Here is a 24,139-nt window from a genome sequence, read left to right on the forward strand (position 1 = left end):
AAATATCCTGAACATTGTGAGAAAATATATAAAGGTTATAGTTTTTCTTTTATGATAAAGAACATTACGAAATGCAACACGAACATATATCACCATATACAATTATAAATCTCATGCTCTCCGGATTTGTTGCTAACAAAGGCGTTCTTTGTACAGTCTGTACAAAAAATCCGAGAGTGGAGATTTGTTCTTTGTACTTAGCGTTAGAACGTACACTGCAGATATATTGTCGTATTTCAAGCTCCGTTGAAGATGATAAGGAACATTTGTTTTCATTTATTTACGATAATTTTGTATCCGAAGCAAAAAATGAAAGTGAACTTTGCAACTTAATTGACATTTTAGTTATAACGATAATGGAATCAAACAATGTCATATCCATTATTAAAATAAGAATGTTTATGTTTGATAACGACCCACAAAGTAGCCACCGAAAGAGAATCTTTTAATGTTAGTAAAGTGGTTACGATAAATTCGTTGTTCCATTACTTTGTGTTTTCTGACGGAACTCGCTCCTGAGGGATTCCGCAGAAATCAATTTGTACCGTCTTGTCGTCATGTAAAATAAAAGGATATAAAAGGAAGCTTCAACAAATGTGTTCCGAAGATAAATAATAACGATAAAGTCCCTCGATTTGACCCACGAAGAAGATTCTTTATGTAGCGCCTTATCTTATTGTGTTCGAGATTCACACAAAAGATCCTATTGGTAAGCCTTTCTTTAAAAAAAAAATCAAAGTTATGCGTTTGTTACATATTTATACAATGTATTTTAATTTGTGAAAACTAAAAAAAACTACTATTATATTTGCCCCATTCTGTTAGTTAGTTCGCTTAGCTATTTCTTAAAACAAGGAAATCTCTTTTTGAATCTGTCCGAAAGCGGTCATCCCTGAGTATGAACAACTAATATCCGGTTTAGGGTTTCGTAAACGAAAGGCAAAAAGAGGAACCCAGTTATGGACATGTTCGTGTGTTCTCATATTTTGATAAATGTACTCTGATATTTCACTATTGAATGACCAGAATGATATTGCAGATCATTTTTTAATGTTATTAATTGATTCATGATACAATATCAATTACAATAAACTAAAAAGTAAAGGAAAGCGCAGTTGAATTTAAAAATGATCTACCGGTCAGAAAGATCTGCAAATAAATGACTTTGAATTTGCGGCAAAAATTGCTGAATACTGCACTTCTAAAATGTTCGAAATTGGACCTTTTAACGTAAATAACGTGCATTTTTTTTTTAAATAATAATTATAGAGGCTAGAAGACACTTTCAACAAGGGTTACGGGAATAATTTTGGTAGCACGCTGCTTAGAATTGAACAACATAAAACTAGTAGATTTATTTATGCTTTGACTTTCAACTTCACAGTGTGTTGTCCGCTTTTAATATTGAGAATATTATAAAATATAAATATAAATAAATAGTATATGAGAAATGTGGATAGATACAAGAATTATAAATAATGATTGTCTTAGGTGCTCTTATGTATTACTGTACTTAAAAATTTGCGGATCGACCCGATCTGAGTCAAATAAAATTATCGATTTATAGAAATTTACGGAGAAGCTAGATGTTTAATGTATTTTGATAATGTTTTTATTTGAGAAACGCTGTAATACTACATATTTGCGCCGAAAAACCAAAAGTTGGCCTGTTCAATATTTACCTAGGTTTTCAATCGTAGTAAGCATTTTCTACCCGTGTCCACTTTAATCTGCCACGCACAATCTCCTGGGATGAAATGTCTGTGATGCGAATTGAAGTAGCGTGGATTATTTTTTCGAAAAAACGAATAAAATGTGATATTTTTATCTTTTGGTATTTGAAAATATAAATTTTAGTGTAGTAGTGAAAAGCGAAATCTATACATATAAATAAAATTGGAGTGTCTGTTTGTAATATTGAAATAACCGCTTTTTACTTTCTTCTCAGTCGTATGCACTCTTGGCAGAGTGGTCGTGGTCATCACTTGGGTTGGTGGTGCGCTTCACCAGACGTCGCCATTCCTCGCGTACCGCGGCCCTTCTTGTGCACTCGTTAACGTGACCGTTTAGAGCTGCCTTTATTTGGTCGGTCCATCGCTTTTACTACACGCGCATAAATATAATATATGGTACATACACCAAAATAACATTTTTTACAATTTTTGTCTGTTTGTCTGTTTGTTCCGGCTAATCTCTGGAACGGCTGAACCGATTTTGACTAGACTTTCACCGATAGGTAGCTGATGATATAAGGAGTAACTTAGGCTACTTTTTTAGACTAACTTGGCCCCGCGGCTTCACCCGCGGTACGACAATAACCGCGGGTAACATCGCGGGACTCAGCTATTAATAATAAAATTTAATGTTTCCGAAGCGAAGCGGGGCGGGTCGCTAGTTTTAATAATAAAATGAAAATCGTACAACCAAAAACGGACGAGGTAAAAGAGATACCAAAAGAAGAAACATTTCCTTCCTATGCCACATTGCAATGGATATATGGAGATATATCGTTGACGCCAGGCAGACGACCGATCGTAAGACTCATACTAAATTCTTGGGCGTAATAAGAGGACATGTCGCACCGACTCCAGACAATGTAGAATAGCGAGAAGAAGAAGAAGAAGAATCATCTTTTCGTTCCTTGAATAAGTTCTTATAGCCATTTTGAGTTTTAAAAATAAGACTAGCAAGTTATAAAACCGCGTACAAGTCATTTGTACTAGACTTGCAGAATGATTACTCTTTTGTTGATTAAATTCTCGTATTTCCTTTTATGTATGTTTTATATGACATAAAAAATTGGGAGACATGTTTAACAACAAAAAAGACCGGACAAATATTGAAAATTTTGGAAACTGAGATTTTATCAATAGAGATATATTCATGTATATTAAATTATTAATAGATATAACTAGTCAGGTCATAAGTATTGTCACACAGTAAAAACTTTTCTTTTAGAATGCTGGCCACAAAAAAGTTTATTGAATTCGAATTTCGAATTGTTCATGAAAATAAAAATGTATACTTTTAGAATTTTACTCATTTTTAAATATAGAGTGGACGCTTAAAGAAGACCGTGTTGCAGTTATTGCGTTGCATTGTTGCGGTTACGCGCCAATTCAAATTTTTAACATACTGAAAAATTTGAATATAACCAAAAGTTTCGTTTATCGTACCATCAAACGATACAATGAAGACTCTAGTGTAGATGACTGGTCAAGAAGTGGTCGCCCTCGGTCTGTTAGGACTCCAGCAGTGATAAAAGCTGTGAAGGCGCGAATTCAAAGAAATCCCAAACGTAAGCAGAAACTGTTGGCCCTTCAGATGGGGTTAAGCAGAACCACGGTGAAAAGGGTGTTAAATGAAGACTTAGGGCTTCGGGCATATCGAAGAAAACCGGACATCGTTTGAATGCTCGTCTAATGGACCTGAGACTGAAGAGATGCCGCGCTTTGTTGAAGTGGTACGCGGGAAAAAAATATCGGGAAATTCTTTTTTCGGATGAAAATTTTTTTACCGTAGAAGAGAGCTTCAACAAACAAAATGATAAGGTGTACGCTCACAGTAGTGAAGAAGCGAGCAACCGTATTACGCGTGTACAACGAGGTCATTTTCCATCCTCGCTCATGGTATGGTTGGGAGTTTCTTATTGGGGCTTAACAGAGGTACATTTTTGTGAGAAAGGTGTAAAAACGAATGCAGTTGTGTATCAAAATACAGTCCTGACGAACCTTGTGGAACCTGTTTCTCATACCATGTTCAATAACAGGCACTGGGTATTCCAACAAGATTCGGCGCCAGCTCATAGAGCGAAGAGCACACAAGACTGGCTGGCGGCGCGTGAAATCGACTTCATCCGGCACGAAGACTGGCCCTCCTCCAGTCCAGATTTGAATCCGTTAGATTACAAGATATGGCAACACTTGGAGGAAAAGGCGTGCTCAAAGCCTCATCCCAATTTGGAGTCACTCAAGACATCCTTGATTAAGGCAGCCGTCGATATTGACATGGACCTCGTTCGTGCTGCGATAGACGACTGGCCTTGAAGGCCTGTATTCAAAATCACGGAGGTCATTTTGAATAAACTTTAGCGTCATAAGAATCTATGTTTTGTTAAGTTCATTTTGGTATATGAATGGTTACATAATGAATAAACTTGTTTCAATTATTTTACATTAAACATGTGACAGAATTTATGACCTGACTAGTTAATATGGGACGTAAAATTTCAAATGAGATAAACATTATGAAACTACGACAAATTTCAATTCTCAATTTGTATACTTAAATTCTAGACTATGACTTTAGAGAATGTTAAGAGTAAAGTGAAAATCTATTTGTAACGCATAGATAAGGGAGTTTCTTTGATGTTAGAAAACTTTAGAAGTCACTTTAAATAATATTATTCCGTAGTAAAATAACAATGGCCGTATGTAATACGCTATTCATAATTCAAACATTTTATTCATACAAAATTAATTTATTATGCAGCGGAATGCTTCGAATGTGTGACTTAAATATAAATATTTATTTGTTTCCTACGTGGTATTTTATTAATTCAAATAAGCCTTTCAATGATTTTATCTGATAAACCAATTTAGCGTGGCAGTCTTTTCAGAAGCCGGGAGCTTTCCAAGCGTGTTTTTAATTAAAACTTTACGTCCAAAAGTTCTCGTACAATCTTTTTATTTTTAAGGTTTGCTTTTGTCAACTTTTTAAAGAAGGCCCTTAACACAAATAATTTTATTATTATTCTAACGAAAGCATGTAAGCACCTATTTCTAGAACAGGACTTACTTAGTACATAAGAAATCTCTGGATAATTATGCATCCTGCACTCGTTACCCATAAAAGTGACGACAATGCCCATGACCTGGGAAGCGATTTCCCGGCTTTATGAGTGTCGGGTAGCAGTGACTACGTGACCAAGAAGCACGGACTTGCGTGACTACGTGAGCCCATCGTCTCACAAAATAGGCATAAAACCGACGAATTTACGCCTTTCTCCACTGTTGGTCCCGTTAACATAAAAGCGAGCATGTTAATGTAGTGCGGAAATTTTAAGCGATTTTCGGAACAGTCATGTTGTTCATAAACAAACAAAAAACTATTATTTAATCACTTTATGATTACAAAAAAAAAATTAACAATATATTATCTTTAAAAAATTACAATAACTCTGTCTTGCAGTTTCTAATGAGAAAAGTTTTGATATTTAGTAAATTAATCGAAGTTTTTAGGGTCCCGTGCGGGTGTGAATAACCATGGGTCCCATTAATCTCAATTTCCGCTTATCTGTCTCGCCATGATTTCGAGTAGTTTTATTTGTTTTATGAATAATTTGATTAACCGTTTTTATGAATAAATAGTTATTCTTATTAATTACCTGGTGCGGAATCATTAACTTTAGTGTATTCTAAGATTTCTAAGACTATCCGGGAAGTAGCAGTAATCATACTCGATGTTTGAATAAATAAAAACATCCAATAATTAGTACAGCAAATAATTTTAAATTTACTTTAATTAAAAACCCATTGTACCATTTACGATTATTTTAAAATATACATTTCTGTTGAGAGCCGATTTCTTATCTAATAAAAACATTAAAAAGGGAGAAAAATTAATAAGAATTCTAGCTACTTTAATACCTGCATAAATTTTCGTACCTTTAAATAGCCCTCGTCAAAGTAAACTTACAGAGCAGTGGCTTGACATCTAAATCACGACTCTCATTATTATAATAATTAGGACTGTAATATTTCACCCCAAAATGTAGGTTCAAACTACGTGAGAAAAAATCGTAATGCGGTGTCAAAAATTGTTTCAGAATTTAAGATATCTCTACTGGGTTCTTTTCTTCCATTTCAACTTAAAAAAAACTTCATATTCATCTTTTGAAATAACTACAAAAACCGCATCAGCATTCACGGTAGGAAATGCAAAATATTAGGTGGGAAGTAAAGCAATTTAAATATACTACTAAGAATTGTTGTATGTAAGTAGTAGCAGTAAGTCGACGAGGCCGTATATCTGTATATCCGTATTTTCTGATTAATTCCTCCGCTTAGCAATGACGATCAGTATTGGGTTTCTATTAATACCTCGATTGACATAGACGATGTAATCGTAGTTAAATGGTCCGTTACATACATTCATCAATACAGAGCTGTCACGGCTATTATCAATAACTACCTCGAGTTAATATCATGCAATTTGGATTAACACTTAACATTGTCTAGTTAATTGATTATCATTTGAATAAATGTGTATTTTTCGGCGACTGATATAATCTCAAAGGAGTTTTTTTTTTATCTTGTGGTCGGTATGATAAATAGAAATATTACTTTTGTTCTAAATTGTCTAATGAACTAACGTGTTACTGTGCCTTAAATGTACAAAATAACTAAGAAGTGGGGGTATTCTTTCACTGTGTTATAAATCTATGCAATTTGGATTAACACTTAACATTGTCTAGTTAATTGATTATCATTTGAATAAATGTGTATTTTTCGGCGACTGATATAATCTCAAAGGAGTTTTTTTTTATCTTGTGGTCGGTATGATAAATAGAAATATTACTTTTGTTCTAAATTGTCTAATGAACTAACGTGTTACTGTGCCTTAAGTGTACAAAATAACTAAGAAGTGGGGGTATTCTTTCACTGTGTTATAAATTTATGCAATTTGGATTAACACTTAACATTGTCTAGTTAATTGATTATCATTTGAATAAATGTGTATTTTTCGGCGACTGATATAATCTCAAAGGAGTTTTTTTTTATCTTGTGGTCGGTATGATAAATAGAAATATTACTTTTGTTCTAAATTGTCTAATGAACTAACGTGTTACTGTGCCTTAAATGTACAAAATAACTAAGAAGTGGGGGTATTCTTTCACTGTGTTATAAATCTATGCAATTTGGATTAACACTTAACATTGTCTAGTTAATTGATTATCATTTGAATAAATGTGTATTTTTCGGCGACTGATATTATCTCAAGGGAGTTTTTTTACCTTGTGGTTGGTATGATAAATAGGAATATTACTGTCGTTCTAAATTGTCTAATGGATAACTAAGAAGTGGCGGTATCCTTTCACTATGTTACAAATCTACACCCATAACACAAATTTATTAGTGAACTGAGCTATATCTTTTATGTCTCAGGAACGAGCGATTGACTTTTAAGCGTCCTCTTGAAGGCTTACCAGAAATTCCAAAGCCATGTATTGTGACTCATGCCGCCATAGAAGAAGAGATTAGAAGAATTGCAAGCGAGTTTCCAATTTCAGTTATGCTCATCGGTACAATATATCTCAATCCACTGGCACAATGAAATGGTCTGCTCATTGCATTGCCTTCTTGTCATTTACCCGCACGAGAGATTGATCTTTGTCATTAGGAGCTACTACGAGATGAAGGTAATCTCTCAACCAATTCACTATAAGGATCGGGAACCGTACCCACCACATTCAAGAGCGCGCTATTACAAAAACATTTATTTACAAAATCATAATTTCATCAAAACAAAAAAAACAGTTGCTTTCAATGGCTCTGCAGATCCTATTTTTGCTATGCTAGTTTTATTTGCATGAGCGAACGTGGCATGAATACGGACTTAAATACCCGTGTATCCTTTCTTTGAACGCTACATATATTGATGGTCGAATGTGCGGTCTTATCGAGTATAAAAATAGCTGTTACAATTGATTTTTTTAGTGATCTTTTTTCGATTACCCAGTAACAATTATTTTTGTTTTTTTTTGTTACTCCAGATCTGGTGTTAAGTACAGTGTAGTTAATGGACCTTATAGACATTACACTGAATTCCGTCATCCACCATAGGAGATCAGATCGAAGTCTCAATTTTATTCAATAACTAGCGACCCGCCCTCGCCTCGCTTCGGAAACATTAAAACACACATGAAACCAAAAAAAAGTAAATAAAAAAATAAATAAAAAAAGTAGCCTATGTTCATCAGGGACAATGTCGGCTTCTAATGGAAAAAGAATTTTTCAAATCGGTCCAAAGTTTCGGAGCCTATTCGAAACAAACAAACAAACAAATCTTTCCTCTTTATAATATTATTAGTATTAGTATTAGTATAGATGACTATCCCACCCTTCAGATTCGAACACATTCTTCGCGGCAGAAAGAGGCAGGATGATGGTACCTACCAGTGCGGGCTTATAATGCGCCCTACCTTTTCCCAAAATGTTTGTTTGATAACAACAAAGCTAAAGAAAAAAATCCTTTTTTTAAATTGATAAAAGCTAAAAGATAAATCTCGTAAATAGCAATTAAAAAAATTAAATCTATTGACGAGCAGTAAACAAATTGGCAGCTATCTGTTTTATCCTCGGTTATATATATTTAGATAAAATAATAACCATAACTTAAAAAACAAGTGCTGAATTTGTTTCGTAGTTCCTTCTCAAGTCTTGCGATATTTGGAACCGAAGACATTAATAAAACGATCTAATCATTATTACTAATCATAATTCCAGCGTATTCTCTATCATCCATTAAAAAGAAACACAGAAATGATTAAAACGGAATTAAACTACTTCTATTACATTCAAAAATCGATTAAGCGATTAAAACTTTAACATAATTAAGAGGACATGCGGGTGGCGCGGAATTGCTTTTTTTTAAAAGTATATTGCTTTCCCTCCTCATACCTCCCCGAATAGAGCCGAAAGAAGAACGGACAGAAAAACTGCGTAAAAAGTCGCAAACAACGTTTCGTATTCCCTCTTGTTCCTCCTCCGAAACTGAACCGACGTCAATATTTTTTTAACAATAACTGACTATCCTTGCTTAGCCGTCATATAATATGATCCACTGAAGATGTATGTGATGGGATATATCGGTACCTTTACGTATTTTAGAAGGTTCCTCAATCTGCTAACGGTTCTTGAAAAATAATAGAGCAAAGCTTGATGGTGGCAGTGGTAAATGCGATGCCAAAACAATCTTTGATTTATCAATTAAAACAGCATAAAATATTTCCTTGTACTTTCTATATGAATATGAAACTTATACAGATACTCCCCAACGTAAAGGTACAACCTGTGTTGATTTACTACATTTTTATTACACAAGTGAGTAATTTGGGGTTATATTTGTGTTTGGTCACAAGAATCTTCGTAAAACCAACTTGTGCGCAACGCGATAATTCAACATCCTTGCACATCTTGTAAAAACCTAAAAATGTGGTACGAACACTTTCTTTAATAACAAATATTTAGTGACCTTGATTAAGACGATAACAATTTATATTTCGGAATTTTGTGTAATGGATGCCTCTTATTCGTGTCAAAATGCCTTTTGTTATCTGTGGGTTATTTTTCAGGGGTTTGGATTCCACTGAAAAAGCGAGGCACATATTTCACAAAGCTCTAATCTCGTTCCTAGTTCACAGGCTTTGAGGTCTCTTCCACACTTTGCTAATTCGTTGACATTTATTAAACGTTGTGTTATCTAAGTATTAAAGTATATACATATAATATATCAATAGCTGTAGTTCATTTGAATCCTTAAACGATTTTGCTTTATGTTATATGGTATTATAAATTTAATAAATGAGTTTCTAATGCCTAGACGGATGAATAAACTCACAGCTCACCCTATGTTGAGAGGTTATCAAAAACCATGCATACATCACAATGTGAATGCCACTACCTATCTTGAAAGATGAGTCTAAGTTTCGATTTTAAAATATAAGAGTAGTTCAATTCTTTCAAAATTATCCTCATGATTGTCTTAGGGTAGAAATAAGCTGGTTGGTGGAGCCTACTCGTGCGGACTTATTATATAGCCTACCACCAGAAATAACCACGATTTCGGGAAGTTCACTAGTGTATTGTGTTGTTAAGACTTTATTGTTAGAACTTTACGATTAATAGCAACATTGTATGTTGTCGTAAACCAAAAGCAATTCTTGAACAGATTGATACGTATTTGTGTTAGTCGGTTCTGTAACGTAGGGAGAGGGTAGAGAACACTTATGTAATCGCAGTCACCGAATAATAACAATGTCTTTGTTTCTGCTTCGTGTTTCCGGCACGTGTATTGACATCTAAAGGTCATCTAAAGCAATAGAAAAACTAAATTAATTTTAAATTACTTGTCGTTAAATTAGTAAAATGAAGAGTGAAAACCGCGAATTATTAAAAAAATATATCGGGAAACCTTCGCGTTTAGTTGATACCATCATGAACTTTTATTAACGATAGGTTCTCTTTGTTACAGGAAAATACAGCAGTTCCTATTATTGGCATGGATGTCATCTTTGGTCGTATATAATACGGAGGCCGCAGGGACAATCTGCCCTGATGAATGTACTTGTACTATGACATTTGATCTCGAAGAAGGCCATACAACGCAAGTGGCTTGTCAGCATGGACACATGAGGATAATCCCGGTCGACTACATGGACCGTGACGTGCATGTTGTTATTATAGCCGCTCCTCCGGATCGACCTAACTTTTTAACCATTGGACCCATATTTACTCAACCAGCCCCATTTGTAAACCTTCGCGAACTTCACATTGCTAATTCCAATGTACCGTCGATCGGGCAATTTTCCTTTTGGGGCTTGCAAAATTTAAGAGTTTTAAATTTGACACACAACAACCTTACGAGTGTAGTAGCTGATAATTTTAGAGGTCTCATAAACCTTACTGAACTTCATCTCGATCACAATCATATTGAACAGATGTCAAGCGAGACTTTCAGACACCTGACCTCATTGAAAACTCTAATATTGGCCAATAATCAAATATCGACACTCGTGTCAAGGCTGTTCAGAATGCTGGCGAAGTTGTCTATTTTGGATTTGAGTGACAACCCATTAACTGACTTGAACCCTGAAGTTTTTAAAGATATTCAACACTTGCGAATATTTAAATGCAGAAGATGTTTACTGAGACGCATAAACACACAAATTTATCATTTAGTACCTAGACTCGAGGAATTGGATTTGGGTGAAAATTTATTTAAATACTTAACATCAGATGAATTCATAAGTTTGAAGCGATTAAAGAAATTAAAATTGGACGGGAATCAATTGTCAGTCATTGTGGACAACATGTTTGGACGGAACCGGGAACTCCACGTACTAACATTATCACGCAACCGTCTAGCCCTCTTGGCGCCATTGGCCCTCACTAATCTAACCGCCCTCACACATTTGGATATAAGTCATAACAAAATTGACAGGTTCCATTTGCAAACTTTCGCTCCGGTTGTGGACTCCTTAAAAACAATAAATTTCAGTGGAAATAATTTACCACTAAACGAAATTGCTATCGTATTGCAAATACTACCAGAGATTCATGGAGTAGGCTTAGCCAACTTGTCACTGCAAGAAATACCTCAAAATTTCTTTACATACAACGAGCATCTCGTGGCTTTGGACTTATCTTGGAATAAATTATCCAGGTTTCCCTTCAAACTTCTATCTAAGACGAAGTTTTTACAGCGATTAGATATATCGCACAACAAGTTACAAACCTTAAGCGAACAGGATTTGCAAAGATTGGAAGCTATAGCTGAAGTAAACTTAATGAAAAATAATTGGCATTGCGATCAATGTTCAGCGAGTAATATGCTTTTGTACATGACCACAACAGTCCTTAACAGTACAATACGAGTCCTGAAATGCCACTCCCCGTTAAGATTGCGAGGCGCAACTTTTGGTAGTCTGAGTTTTGAGCAATTGGATCCATGTCCGACGACACATGAAGCACAAATGAGTGTCATTGCGGGATTAATGCTGTTATGTGTAGCTGTCCTCTCAGCAGTGGCTGCGGCGCTTTGCTGTACACGACGTCGCGCCGCCCAATACTATACAAATGAAGAAAAGCGTAGAGAACACGATCATGAACATCCAGAAGAACTGCTTGGACATACGGAGCTTGGCAGCGTCGCCACTATCCATGCGCCGTACCAACTCGTCTCTAAGGACAGCTAACAACGCGCCTTGTCGCCGCCGGCGTCGCAACCAGATTTGCATGAGTTGCTCGATCCCCCTGCTCCGTTCGCCTCAGCTTCGTCTCCGACTTTTGAATCGACATCGCTGCACTATTTATCTACGCGTATTGAACCACCGACTCTTTTTAATGATATGAACGATATTTGATACGAGTATGAAGACGATCTTGTGTAAAGCCAAACGATGGAACTTTACAAGGTATTGAAGACAGTTGTATGAACTTTTCAGTAAATTTTTATGACTAGCTAGTTGTATGAGCGGGTTTTAATTGTTTACGTAGAAATTAAATATTAAAAAGTATTTTTCTACACGTAGATTTTATGTACTCTATATATATATATATATACGCGCAACGTTATTTACCTGAAACAGGTGTTTAGAGTTAGGAAACTTTCAGGAATATTAATTGAAGTTACTGAGTAATATCAGTGTATTTAAATAACTTCAATGTTTGTAATTTAGTTTATGTATTAGAGCGTAAAATTTCCTTTGGCATCCTATAGCTATAATTGGTAGATCTATCTATAGTATGTATTTAATCTTAAGCATAGGTACACAGCGACATCATTAAACTTTATTTTTAAGTCTACGATATAGATCATAGTTAATGGGTGAATTTTGTAGTTTATAGGAGTATTTTCACTTTAGTGTTATTTCATCGGGTAAAACATAATAATACCTATAGATTCGGGTATATGACCTGAGAGTCGAAATTATGAAGACATGTTATTTTTTTTCAAAATCATTTATGATTAAAGGCATCGTGCCAAATTTACTTACTGTATAATAAATATAATTGTGTAATATGAATTTATTACATCATTCCTTTGTGGCATTTTTGTAATTAGATGTAAGATGTATATTTAGTTTTAATGTCGATAATGAATTGAAATGTATTAAATGATAAGTAACTTTTAATACTCGTTTTTAGCAGTAAACATTATTAATACCTTTATAATTAATAATTCGAGATCCTTTGTACGTATTGATAATATACGAAGGAAACCAATTATATCTTCGATGAAACTACAGTAATCATCGGTATTTATTATACCTTTAGTAATTATTTATTAACCACGAATCCTGTGCGTGTATTATAATTTACAGTATATTATATAATACAGTATTGTAATATACAAATACATTTCTAATTCATATCTTGAACTCTTAACATGAACGGTTACTAACAAGTCAAGTTAAGTTCGTTAGAAAGGATTATAACAAAAATATTTTCTCATGTAGGTGACCCCGTAAAACTTTAATGTTGAAAAAACAAAAGTTTAAATTGAAAAACTTGTTATTATGAACCTTAATAATATTTAGATATTGTGTTTTCTTGGTTCAATTCCCCAATTAGTGTTTTTTTTTTTTATAGATCAAGTGAATTAAGCACGGTCAAAAATTTATGTACTTACATTTAATAGTACGGTTTTTTTAATTACATTTTCACTAAGACATATGAAACAGCTTTAGTTTCAATGGCTTCGTGTAGATCGGCGTACTACCGTTATTATAAAAAGTATAAAGATAATTCTGCACTAAATGTTGTAATATGTAGCACAATATTCGAATACAATTGAAAGTTTATAATACTTATTGATAATTCGCGGTTTATTATGTGTAGTAGTTGTGGTATCGGGTATATGTTCGATTATTATTAAATATTTATTTAAAAAGTTCGTTGCAATTCAATGAAATTGCACTGTAAGATGAACACCAATTAAGTAGCACTAGTCTGTAAGAAAATGGATTGAGTGTCCAACATAAACACTAAATATAGAACAATAAGATAATAAATATATTTTCGTCAAATAAATAAGTGTGTAACAGCTTTTTCAATGAAAATTTAACACATTTCGTTTTTACGGTCCGTCATAGATTTTCGTTTTGCGTTTTTTTTAAATTGTTTAAGTTCTTATAAAATTTTCCTTTTCTTTTTCTAGCTAGTTAGTAAATTTCGGTAAAACATAATTTTTTGTGTGCTCTACAAATATTTATTTTAAATATTTACCCATAGATCGTATTCTAAAGTGACATAGAAGCTAACGAGTGGAGTAAATTCTATCAGCATTTCGCATTTCAGAATCTTATAATTCAACTTTATGATAATTTGTGAACAAATTTATGATAATTTAATCGTCGGAACGAATCCTAATAGCAATCTCTTTTACTGTACTGGTACGTCGTGTAATGTTTTATTTTTATAAGATAGCAGAGAACGTTTGGTTTATTATTGTTAGCTTCCATGAATTTGGGCCTAGATAATAAGAGAAATGTGTAGATTTTAGGTCATCTAATCATTGCAGACAAAATATGCTATAAATGTCGTATGTATTCACAACCAAAATTTTTTGAAGTTAACCGTAGTAATTAAAACTAGGTTAGAAGCTCCCAAAAAACAAAACATAAAATACAAAAAAAAAACCAAATTTCCGTTATTAATCGACTAAACAATAAAATTCCTTGTAAATATTGATTTACTTTCAAATTAATAATTCATTTTAAAGGTTGTATAAATATTTTTGTAATGTATCTAAATGTGCACATAAATAATGAGAAGTTAAAAACTTAAATATAACTGATGTGCTTAGGGATAACATAACAAAACATATCTTTTTTGCTTTGTGTACGATGTTAAAGCACTCAGTGGTATATATATATATATAAATGTTTACGAGGTGTTGTAATTTTTCAAATATCAGTGTACAGTAATATTTACATGTTTGATATGACTTATTGTGATAAGTTTCATGTATAAATAATCTATCATTAATAACCTAAAACCGTTTCTTATTACATACACGGTTGGCTAAGGTTATTTTCTTAAAACCGTCTCTATACAGTAGCAATAGAACAGTAGCAAAATTTTCCGGTAAAATTATAAAAAAACGTATAAAAAATATTGATAATTTGAAGCAAACCACTGTTCGTGTTTGATGTTTCAATAACGTATACAATAAGACAGTATTTATCCAAATAATATTCATAATCAGTAATAAACATCTAATCTGTGTAATGTATTCAGTTAAGATGTAGTTTGAATAATAGATTTTCGCACGTGCGTATATTAACTGTACCAAAAAATTGCACACTTGATGTAACTTAAAAATGTATAATATATTAATGGAAACCAAATTGTCTATAAAGTACTTTAAAAAGAATAATTCAAATATACCACGTGTTTAAAAATGTGAATCAATAATAATTATTATTATTATTATTATTACCAATACATTTTTGTCGTCAAATCAAATGGAATGGAATGGAATTATACATCTTAAATCTTTAGTAACGTTAAAAATCCTGTGATTTGGAAAATCGATTAAAAAGTAGGTATTCATTACGTCTTAAACTAAAATTGAATTTTTTATTTGCCCTTAAGCGCTACTTGAAGATTTGCGTTGGGAGTAAATGAGTTAATTTTCTTACATTGTTTTTCAAAGCTCTCACTATTCTTTTTTAATAAAAATTCAACGATAAATACGCAACAACAACAACAACCAAAAAAATGTTGAAGGCTTGTAATGTAATTTACAAGGCTGTTTGTATCAAATATATTATGTTTAACTTGGAGACGATTTCTTTGCAACTGGACTTTTTTTACAGTCGATATCGATGTAGGTGATTGTTCAGCTTTGATATTGAGAATTTTAATAGTTATCTCAAAGAGATCGCATTAAAGTAAAACACCTTGTAGTATTTATTTTCAAAAGTATTTTGGTGCGCACAACTGGTGCGCTTCACCGCGCATCTGCTCAAGTCGAATGTTATTTATTAGCTTATGAGATATTTCTATTTGATAATAGAAAAGTATATTCCGATGCTTGTTTTGATCAATAATTAAATAGACACAAAATCAAAATGAAATAATCAAAGAAAGCCACGAAACACTTTCAGACCCAAACGCCCTATAGAATCGAAAAATAATAAATCTGAATTTTACTGAAACTGCTAACAGAGAATACCTTTGCCTTGTCCTTTAGATGCCTACAGTAAAAAATAATTCAAATCACAGTATTCAAATTATCCACATTAATATATTAATCTATTCTAATTTAGAAATAATACAAAATAATCATGTACGTAATTTTGTAAAAAAACCTTTAATTTTTCTTTTAATTTCTTTCAAGCGTTCTAGTTATTTTTTACAGCATTTTAAAATCACATATAATAACGCAGTAAATTATAAATGAATTATAATAATACAATGAATCAAATTTGTGATAATAAAAGCAGCAAAACAATCTGTAATTTTTCCGTGTTCGTTGCTCAAGCTTACTTGTAAATTCGTATGTTTTGCTGCCATAGATTTGTGTTCCTTACTGATAAAATCAATCTCCTTGAATCTAGACAAGGGTGAAACTAAAATTGGACACTTTATGTGCTTAAACAAAAGGTATATGCGAACGTAGTTATTTGTACTTTGTGACCATACTGTGTTTTATTACGAAATTATTAGATTAACATAACGTAGTATTGAAGAAAAATGTATCCATACCCATACTTTACTTGTACTGTAAAATAATTTTATTTACGGAAACTTTACGATTTTTGTTTCATTCAATACCTAATAACTGTATTGTTTCTAAATTAGTAGGTATTAAAATGATTGAATTTATTGTAATTATCTGTCTTTATATGTTGGTCAATAAAGTTATTTTATCCTACCTGGCATTTTTTTTTTTAATTGGCGGCTATGTCTCATGCATTTTTTACTCATGCTTTCATGCGTTGTGTTTAACGGTATATATCTATTTATTGTATGTATGTATTTTGTTTAATAATGTGTTGTTAATAGTAATGTCTCCAGAATTTCGGGTAATTAAACGGTTGTCTGGAAGAGATCGCTTTTAGCGATAAGACTGCCTATTGTACAAACATAACTGCTTGTTGACTGTTTTCTGATGTTTATTGTGTTTTGGTGTGCAATAAAGTATGCTCTCTCTCTCTCTCTCTCTTTGTTCCTCATTTACTGGAAGCCCAAAATGCGACATTGTTGATGTCGCCATCCGCCTTCCGTAGTACTGTAGACACTCGACTTTTTCAAAATAGAAAACAGTATTGATTCGCATTACAGTTTGAAGCGGTACTTTAGGCAGCATTCGAGAAGGAACTTAAGGCAGTAGATCGGATAGTAGTTCGGGGTCTCCTTCTCCTGCTTGGTCCTTCACTCTTGATAGAGTGTTCGCCATTGATGACGCTTTGTTTCATTGTGTAAAGGAGACCTCGCGATGCGCTTCCTTTTCTTGCGGTCTTCAGAGTCATTGGATATTAAATACCAGTACAGTAGCTACAGTACTACGAATTGAAATCTAATGAAAATAGAAATTGATTTCTTAGAAAGATCGGCAATGAGACAAGCACAATCACGTGTAACTTCCAAAAGGAATTTTGATTGTGTGTTTGATTGAATACTTGGATTTTTGTTAAATACGAACAATGTTCAGTGAATGTGTCCTTAAATGATAATAGGTGCCCTTTTAATATTAATAAAAACATATAAAAATTCAATATACATATATGTGTCTATGTAATATACGCATGTTAATATCTTAAGGATTCTAACTTAAGAAAAAACTACGATAAGATTATGATAAAATAATTTTTACGTAAACGGTAAATTGATAAATCCATAATGTTAATATGATCCGGGTAATATGCCGAAAGCAATGAGAATGCAATAAAAGCTAACCGATATGAGTCGATGCTTTAATGTGATGAAGCGCGTCACGTCGCGAGCTATTAGCATAACGAGCAACTAACGACTCACACATGACGATATCTCATGCAGCTACGCAGTTGGTACACAGCTCTCGAATACCTGGATGTGACATTCTATTCAATTAACCGCTTTATTTATTAAACAAATATATAATTACTAAGTTTTCCCCTGTACCTTCTATAAATTATATCACATTAAACTGTCATTATATATATAGTTGTCATAAAACGAAAATAATACCTTTTGCTCTTAATTTTACTCTGCAATTACAAAAATTCTAGCACTCGAATAACAAGAACGATAAAGCACAAAGAAGGCGCTGGCTAGAAGAAATGCCTCATTTTGCAAATTGTTAATTAGCATGATCATTAAGTGACGACGGTGCAACGTAGAAAATAGGTAAGAATCTTTTCATTCGAACATTTCAAATTTAAACTAACACGAAAGTGTATACAAGATTATGTTGTACATACATACATACATAAACTGCTTATTTATTTTGTACTATTGAGCATAGATAAACAGGTTTCGATTGAACAACAAAACTTTTGAAAGCAAAACCTTTTTTGGAATTACGTTTCCTTTCATAAAGTGACATTTTGTTTATTATTAAAAAAGATATTTTATTTCGGTTCGAGTACGAGACGAAAATAATGTCTCTCGTACAGTGTATATGTACATTAACAAAAAGACGAAACGTGTTTTTTGTTATTTCTTATTTTCGTCACAAATCGGATATTCGTAATCCTGGTGAGAACCGCCGTCCCAGTTCGAATTTCCCCCCTCACCCTGCACAATCTTGTGCGCAAGGACCTCAGCGTCCCCCATTTTGCTGCTGTCCGCGTACTAAATACGATGTACAATATACGTACATAAACGACCAGCCGCCATCGACGACAATGAGAGACATCTTTGATCGGGCCTCGCAAACTTTGTTTTGGACAGAAATAGTCCGAGGTTGGTACTTTGGTTTTTATTACGGTTCACAAAACTGCAATACAATCCGAACGCTTTGTCGAAATACGCCGTTGTAGCTAAATCCCTATATGCCTCAGTTGTCTCTTCTGATTAGATCCTTTCAAAAGCGGTTCATCTGAGCCTCAGTACGAGTATGACTACACACGCACACACAAACAATGTTATTCTCGCAGTCTACGCTAATACTTGTTTTAGGGTGTGTACATAATTTCATTATAATAATATTTACTTTTTCCCATGAATTTCAATGTGATCAAATTAAAAAAAAAAAATTAAATTGGTTTAATTTTGCATTATCAACAATTAATTAAATTGACTACATATATTTATCATGATATTGAGTAACACTGCTTCGGGTGAACGAGTGACTTGTGTCGTTCATAACTCAGTTTTATTTCTTCATATTTCTTTTCACTAAACGAAACCAACCTAAAAACTTTCGGTACTCGTTACGGACCTTTATGGAACTTATTCGCTGGTAATACGAAACATGAAACGGTGAATTTACTAGTACTTCGGGAGTACAAAATTTAGGAACGTCTTGCGTTATATTTATTTTGAAATGATAATTTGCAGGTTTTGCCGTAACTTTAGGACATTTGTTCAAAGAGCCAGCAACAATCAATTACCCTTTCGAGAAAGGTCCTCTTTCTCCAAGATTTAGGGGAGAACATGCCTTACGAAGGTATCCCTCCGGTGAGGAGAGATGCATTGCTTGCAAGCTTTGCGAGGCGATTTGTCCTGCTCAAGCCATAACCATTGAGGCGGAAGAAAGATGTGACGGGTCCCGGAGAGCAACAAGATACGATATAGACATGACTAAATGCATATTTTGTGGATATTGTCAGGAAGCATGTCCTGTTGACGCAATAGTCGAAGGACCAAATTTCGAGTATTGTACTGAAACCCACGAAGAGCTTCTATATAACAAAGAAAAACTGTTATCAAACGGTGATAGGTGGGAGCCAGAGATCGCAAGTAACATCAGAGATAATCATTTATATCGTTAATTGTTAATTCGATGAAAGGCTTTGGAAAGGATCGAGGCTAGTTCGTTGAAAGGCTTAAAATATTTTCATTCGATTAAAATCATATAAGTATCCGAAGTATGTTTAACCAATTAGATTTTACTGTCCTTGGTATAGCTCGACATGACTAAAAGTAATAATTCGGAAGCCTTGAACTGAATTGAATTGCCGAAATGATCTGTAAATATCTTTCGAGGTCGAACACATTTACGATCTAACATTTGTTTTACTTGTCGAAGCGGTTACGCGAAAGAAAGTTGAATTAATGTAATGATTCTGAAATACGTTGTAAAGAGAATAATGAAGATACATTTTTTGAAGTGAAAACTTCTTTAGTATCGTTGTGATTTCAAACCGGATGCAACGGAAAAAACGACAGGTAAGAGACACAAATACAAAAATGTGTAGGATGAAGCCAGCAAAGAATGAGACAGAAATATACATACTATTTAGTACAGCGCCATCTGTGAGATTTTTTAATACTAACGTGTGTATGAAAGCTCTTGTAGTGAATTTTAATTTAGGATTATACGTGAAATTAAAATATCAATTCACAGAGGGCGCTACCTTACAATTATTTACTAATGACAAAATTTTACATATACTTAAGACGTTTAGGATAATTGTATTTTAATTTTGGAAGGTTTCACTTCTACCACGTGTGAATTGCACACATTTTGTTTTTTTTTTATTACTAATTCATTAATCTCGAACGGATAGACGAGATCTATGCAATTCTATATAAAGTAACCATCTTTACTTAAGTTTGCATAATAATAATGGAGCGTGTTCGTGCATAATGCTCCATCAATCAACATTAACTCTAAACTTTGTAAAAGAAGACAGAAAATAAAGAATATGTTCTAAATGAAATTCGCCTTTTTTGTTTTTCTATGTAAACCTATTATTTTGGTATAAATGCCAATGTTGTTTTTGTTTTGTACGTTTCCACTATTCCACTCGGATTATTCGGAAGGTACTGACAACTGCTTCGAATAATTGACGTTGCGTTTAATATATTGTGTAAAAACTGGTAAAAACATGATAATATTTATATTATATATGAATAATTGACGTTGCGTTTACTATATTGTGTAAAAACTAGTAAAAACATGATAATTTTTGGTAATGATGATTAAATTCTTGTTTAATGTTATGTTTTTTTAACTTTTGTTTAATAAGACCTTATTTACGAATATTTGTTTGACAGTAGTCAGGTTTGTTTTTGTGTGCATAGTTATTGTACTACCAAGAGCTTTTAGCTCTACTCGTAAAATAATTTAATAAAAAAATTTACTTATTAATTACACAACATTTTAAAATACACGCGTGCTGTGCAAAAACATATTGTATGGTTTTTTTATAAGGTACAAAAAGACGTTTTTATGTCATTAAATTCTCTAATGTAGGTATGGCAAGTAGGTATTTAGAAACTTGAGAAACTTGACACCATCCACAGTCAAAGGTCCTCAAAATCTTGTGAATTCAGAAATACAATTCATGACGTTCTCGAGCCTCTCCTCAATTTATCACAGTAGTTATAATAACGACATTACATTTACATAATATCGGCGCGCTTTGATCATTATCAATTCTCAAGTACGTAGTTATCTATATAAATAAATTCAATGTTTGTGTGTATGTACGTAGGTTTCTCTTCTATGCTTTCCTAAACCTAATACGATGTTGATGAAATTTTGTACAGTTGTTCACACACCTGGGAACGTTTTTATTATGTAGTACCATTTGCTGGCAGTAAGTTAGCCTATTCCTAAGATGTGTATTCCGGTCTGAAAGATACCCGGCGTCATAGTGCATAATTGAGATTTAGAACTCTAGTATAAAGATAGATCGTGAGCTCGTGTACCCGAACGAGTGAATAACTACTTATGGAATCACTACATAGTAAAAAACAAAGTCGCATTCTGTGTCCCTATATCCCTATGTATGCTTCAATCATTAAAACTACGCAACGGATTTTGATGCGGTTTTTTTTAATAGACAGAGTGATTGAAGAGGAAGGTTTATATGTATAATAACATCTATTAAATAGTGGAGAAAACAATAATAAATTACAATTTCCGAAGCGAAGCGAGGGCGGATCGCTAGTTTACATATAAAAACATAAAATAGGTGTCGCATGAGTCGTCTTAAAAAAATAAATGTTTTTCAATTATTTAGCGATTCGCCCTGAAGGCTCCATCGGCCGGCTCTCCTTGAGATGAGCCGCGCGTCTGGTTGCATGGTTGACCGGCAACCTCTTTACCCTGTTCGGGTTCTGACCTCGGGGGGATCGGGCGGCAGGGCAGGGGAGTCGCTTAGTGGGTAAAGCCCTAAATTCCATTCCTTGCGCCCGCGATCCGCTCCCAATATTTGCGAACCGGCCAGTCCCACAAACCCTTCGCGTCTCCTAAGCGCGGGGATCTCCTAGTAGGAGGTATGGACCTCGGTGAAAAAGAAAATGTGTGGTGTCGTGGGACACTGGACAGGAAGGAAGTTGCTTATTATAAAAATATTAATTTTAAGTTCTATTCGAGGTATAAAGGAAATAATTATTCGAGTATATATTTTTATTGTGATATTTTATTGATAAAAAAAAAACTACAAAGTTATCAACTTTATTTTATTCATCATGATTTATAAAAAATATATAATAATAATATACAAAGAATCAGCTATTTATTATTATATGAATAATAATAATTAAGGCTTAATTATTATATGAATAATAATAATTAAGCCTAATTATGTTCTATCATAGAAAACCGTCATCACGTAGACTACATCAGACACTGTATAGCCATCATACTAAGACAATACATAAATAATAAAAATCTTACGTTACGGACGTTTTTTCCCGGTTAGGGTACCCCTCCGCACCGTCCCTTAAGGAATTTCGTTCCAAAAATACAATAAGCGATAGTCATATGGAATCGTGACTAGGTGAAACCTGGTGTTTAGCTTAGCGCCTCTTTTAGGCACTCGTGCTGTAATAATATATTTTCTTCTAAAAATGTAAAAGCAATTTAAATGTATTAGTTGAAATCATTAATAAATCTAAATGACTATGTTTAGTGACCGATGCTGGAGACATTCGTTTCGTTGTCAGTTCACCGAATTCGAAGAGGATCGAATTAATTGATTATCGAATGCCAATGACTTGATAAGTGGGGGTGTCGCGCCGGTCAGACTATAGATATACTTAGAGGCGTGTGAATTGAAGCAGTATCGAAATGTCCCCATTTTTATGTTAAATTTGGTACTAACGTTCGTGTTTAGTATTAATAAAATGCCAAATTAAGAGATAATAGTGAATGTCGATATTGGTAGACTGAATTGTGCGAAGGAGCACATGCGGTGAAAAATGCGAATACTTTTTTTTTTTTGCTTAGTGGGTGGATGAGCTCACAGCCCACCTCGTGGTAAGTGTTACTGAAGCCAATAGACATCTACAACGTAATTGCGCCACCCACCTTGGGATATAAGTTCTCAAGTATAGTTAGTTATAACGGCTGCCCCACCCTTCGAACCGAAACGCATTACTGCGTCACGGCAGAAATAGGCAGGGTGGTGATGCTGACCTACCTACCCGTGCTGACTCATAAGAAGTTCTACCACCAGTAACCACCAGAACCAGAACTTTGGTTATTTGTGTAAAAAACTAAATTAGTTGATTTGACGTTTTCATTAGTTACTATACCGAATGTCAGTTCGTCTTTGTACAGTCAGTTTTGTACTACCAGAAATAGAATGAAAAAGCTTTTAGAAACTGTACTAAAAGCTGTTGACTGTATACAGTTATTGCATGGCCCGGTGGACAAGCACCGTCCAGCTGACTGTAATTGGTTGCCAGAGCCTATGCAGACATCGCAACGTGAATGTTATGACGAGGTCTATATGTCACACATTGGACAGTAATTACGCAAACTACTTATACCTTTATTTGATGGTGCGATGACCTCCGCACGGTGGCCGGCAAGAAGTGGATGAGGAGAGCAGCAGACCGGGCTCAGTGGTGTAGATTGGGAGAGGCCTATGTCCAGCAGTGGACGACTGTGGGCTGTTGATGATGATGATGATGATGATGATACCTTTATTTTTGTTTTGATTTTATCATACGATATTTTATTATCGTGGAAGACATTTTTACTACGCATTTTGTTTAATACGCGACCTTTATCTTTGTAATTAAATTTTCGTTTTATTTGGTACTAGTACCAACAATTCGATGTTTTTAATTGAACTTAAAATAAGTTTACTCCATTTAAATAGCCGAATAAGTTTTTTGTTATGATATTTTTTCCAAATTTTAAACTTTTGAATGCCTCTCATGTAAATGATCAAATATCAAAAGTATCAAATGCTTAAACCAAATAGTCTTTCAACTAGCAAAATAATAAAAATAAAAACCGC

At 33.7% G+C, this 24,139-nt stretch overlaps 2 protein-coding genes across 2 annotated transcripts in view; both read left to right on the plus strand.

Moving 5' to 3' along the window:
- The window catches only part of LOC114245123 (uncharacterized), a 34,788-nt gene extending 20,359 nt beyond the window's left edge, over window positions 1-14,429 (plus strand). Inside the window, exon 2 of the mRNA XM_089729275.1 lies at window positions 10,255-14,429. Coding sequence (XP_089585401.1) covers window positions 10,255-11,977 — 1,723 coding nt within the window. The 3' untranslated portion in view covers window positions 11,978-14,429. The remainder of the gene's footprint in view (window positions 1-10,254) is intronic.
- A 3,944-nt stretch (window positions 14,430-18,373) lies between these two features.
- LOC114245178 (NADH-ubiquinone oxidoreductase subunit 8) lies at window positions 18,374-20,658 on the plus strand. The gene is made up of 2 exons (XM_028177231.2): window positions 18,374-18,677; window positions 19,275-20,658. The coding sequence occupies exons 1-2, from the start codon at window positions 18,374-18,376 to the stop codon at window positions 19,706-19,708; spliced, it is 738 nt and encodes a 245-aa protein (XP_028033032.2). The 3' UTR covers window positions 19,709-20,658.
- The last annotated feature ends 3,481 nt before the right edge of the window (window positions 20,659-24,139 follow it).

Source organism: Bombyx mandarina, chromosome 01, assembly GCF_030267445.1.
Source record: "Bombyx mandarina strain Sakado chromosome 01, ASM3026744v2".
Taxonomy (NCBI): Eukaryota; Metazoa; Arthropoda; class Insecta; order Lepidoptera; family Bombycidae; genus Bombyx; species Bombyx mandarina.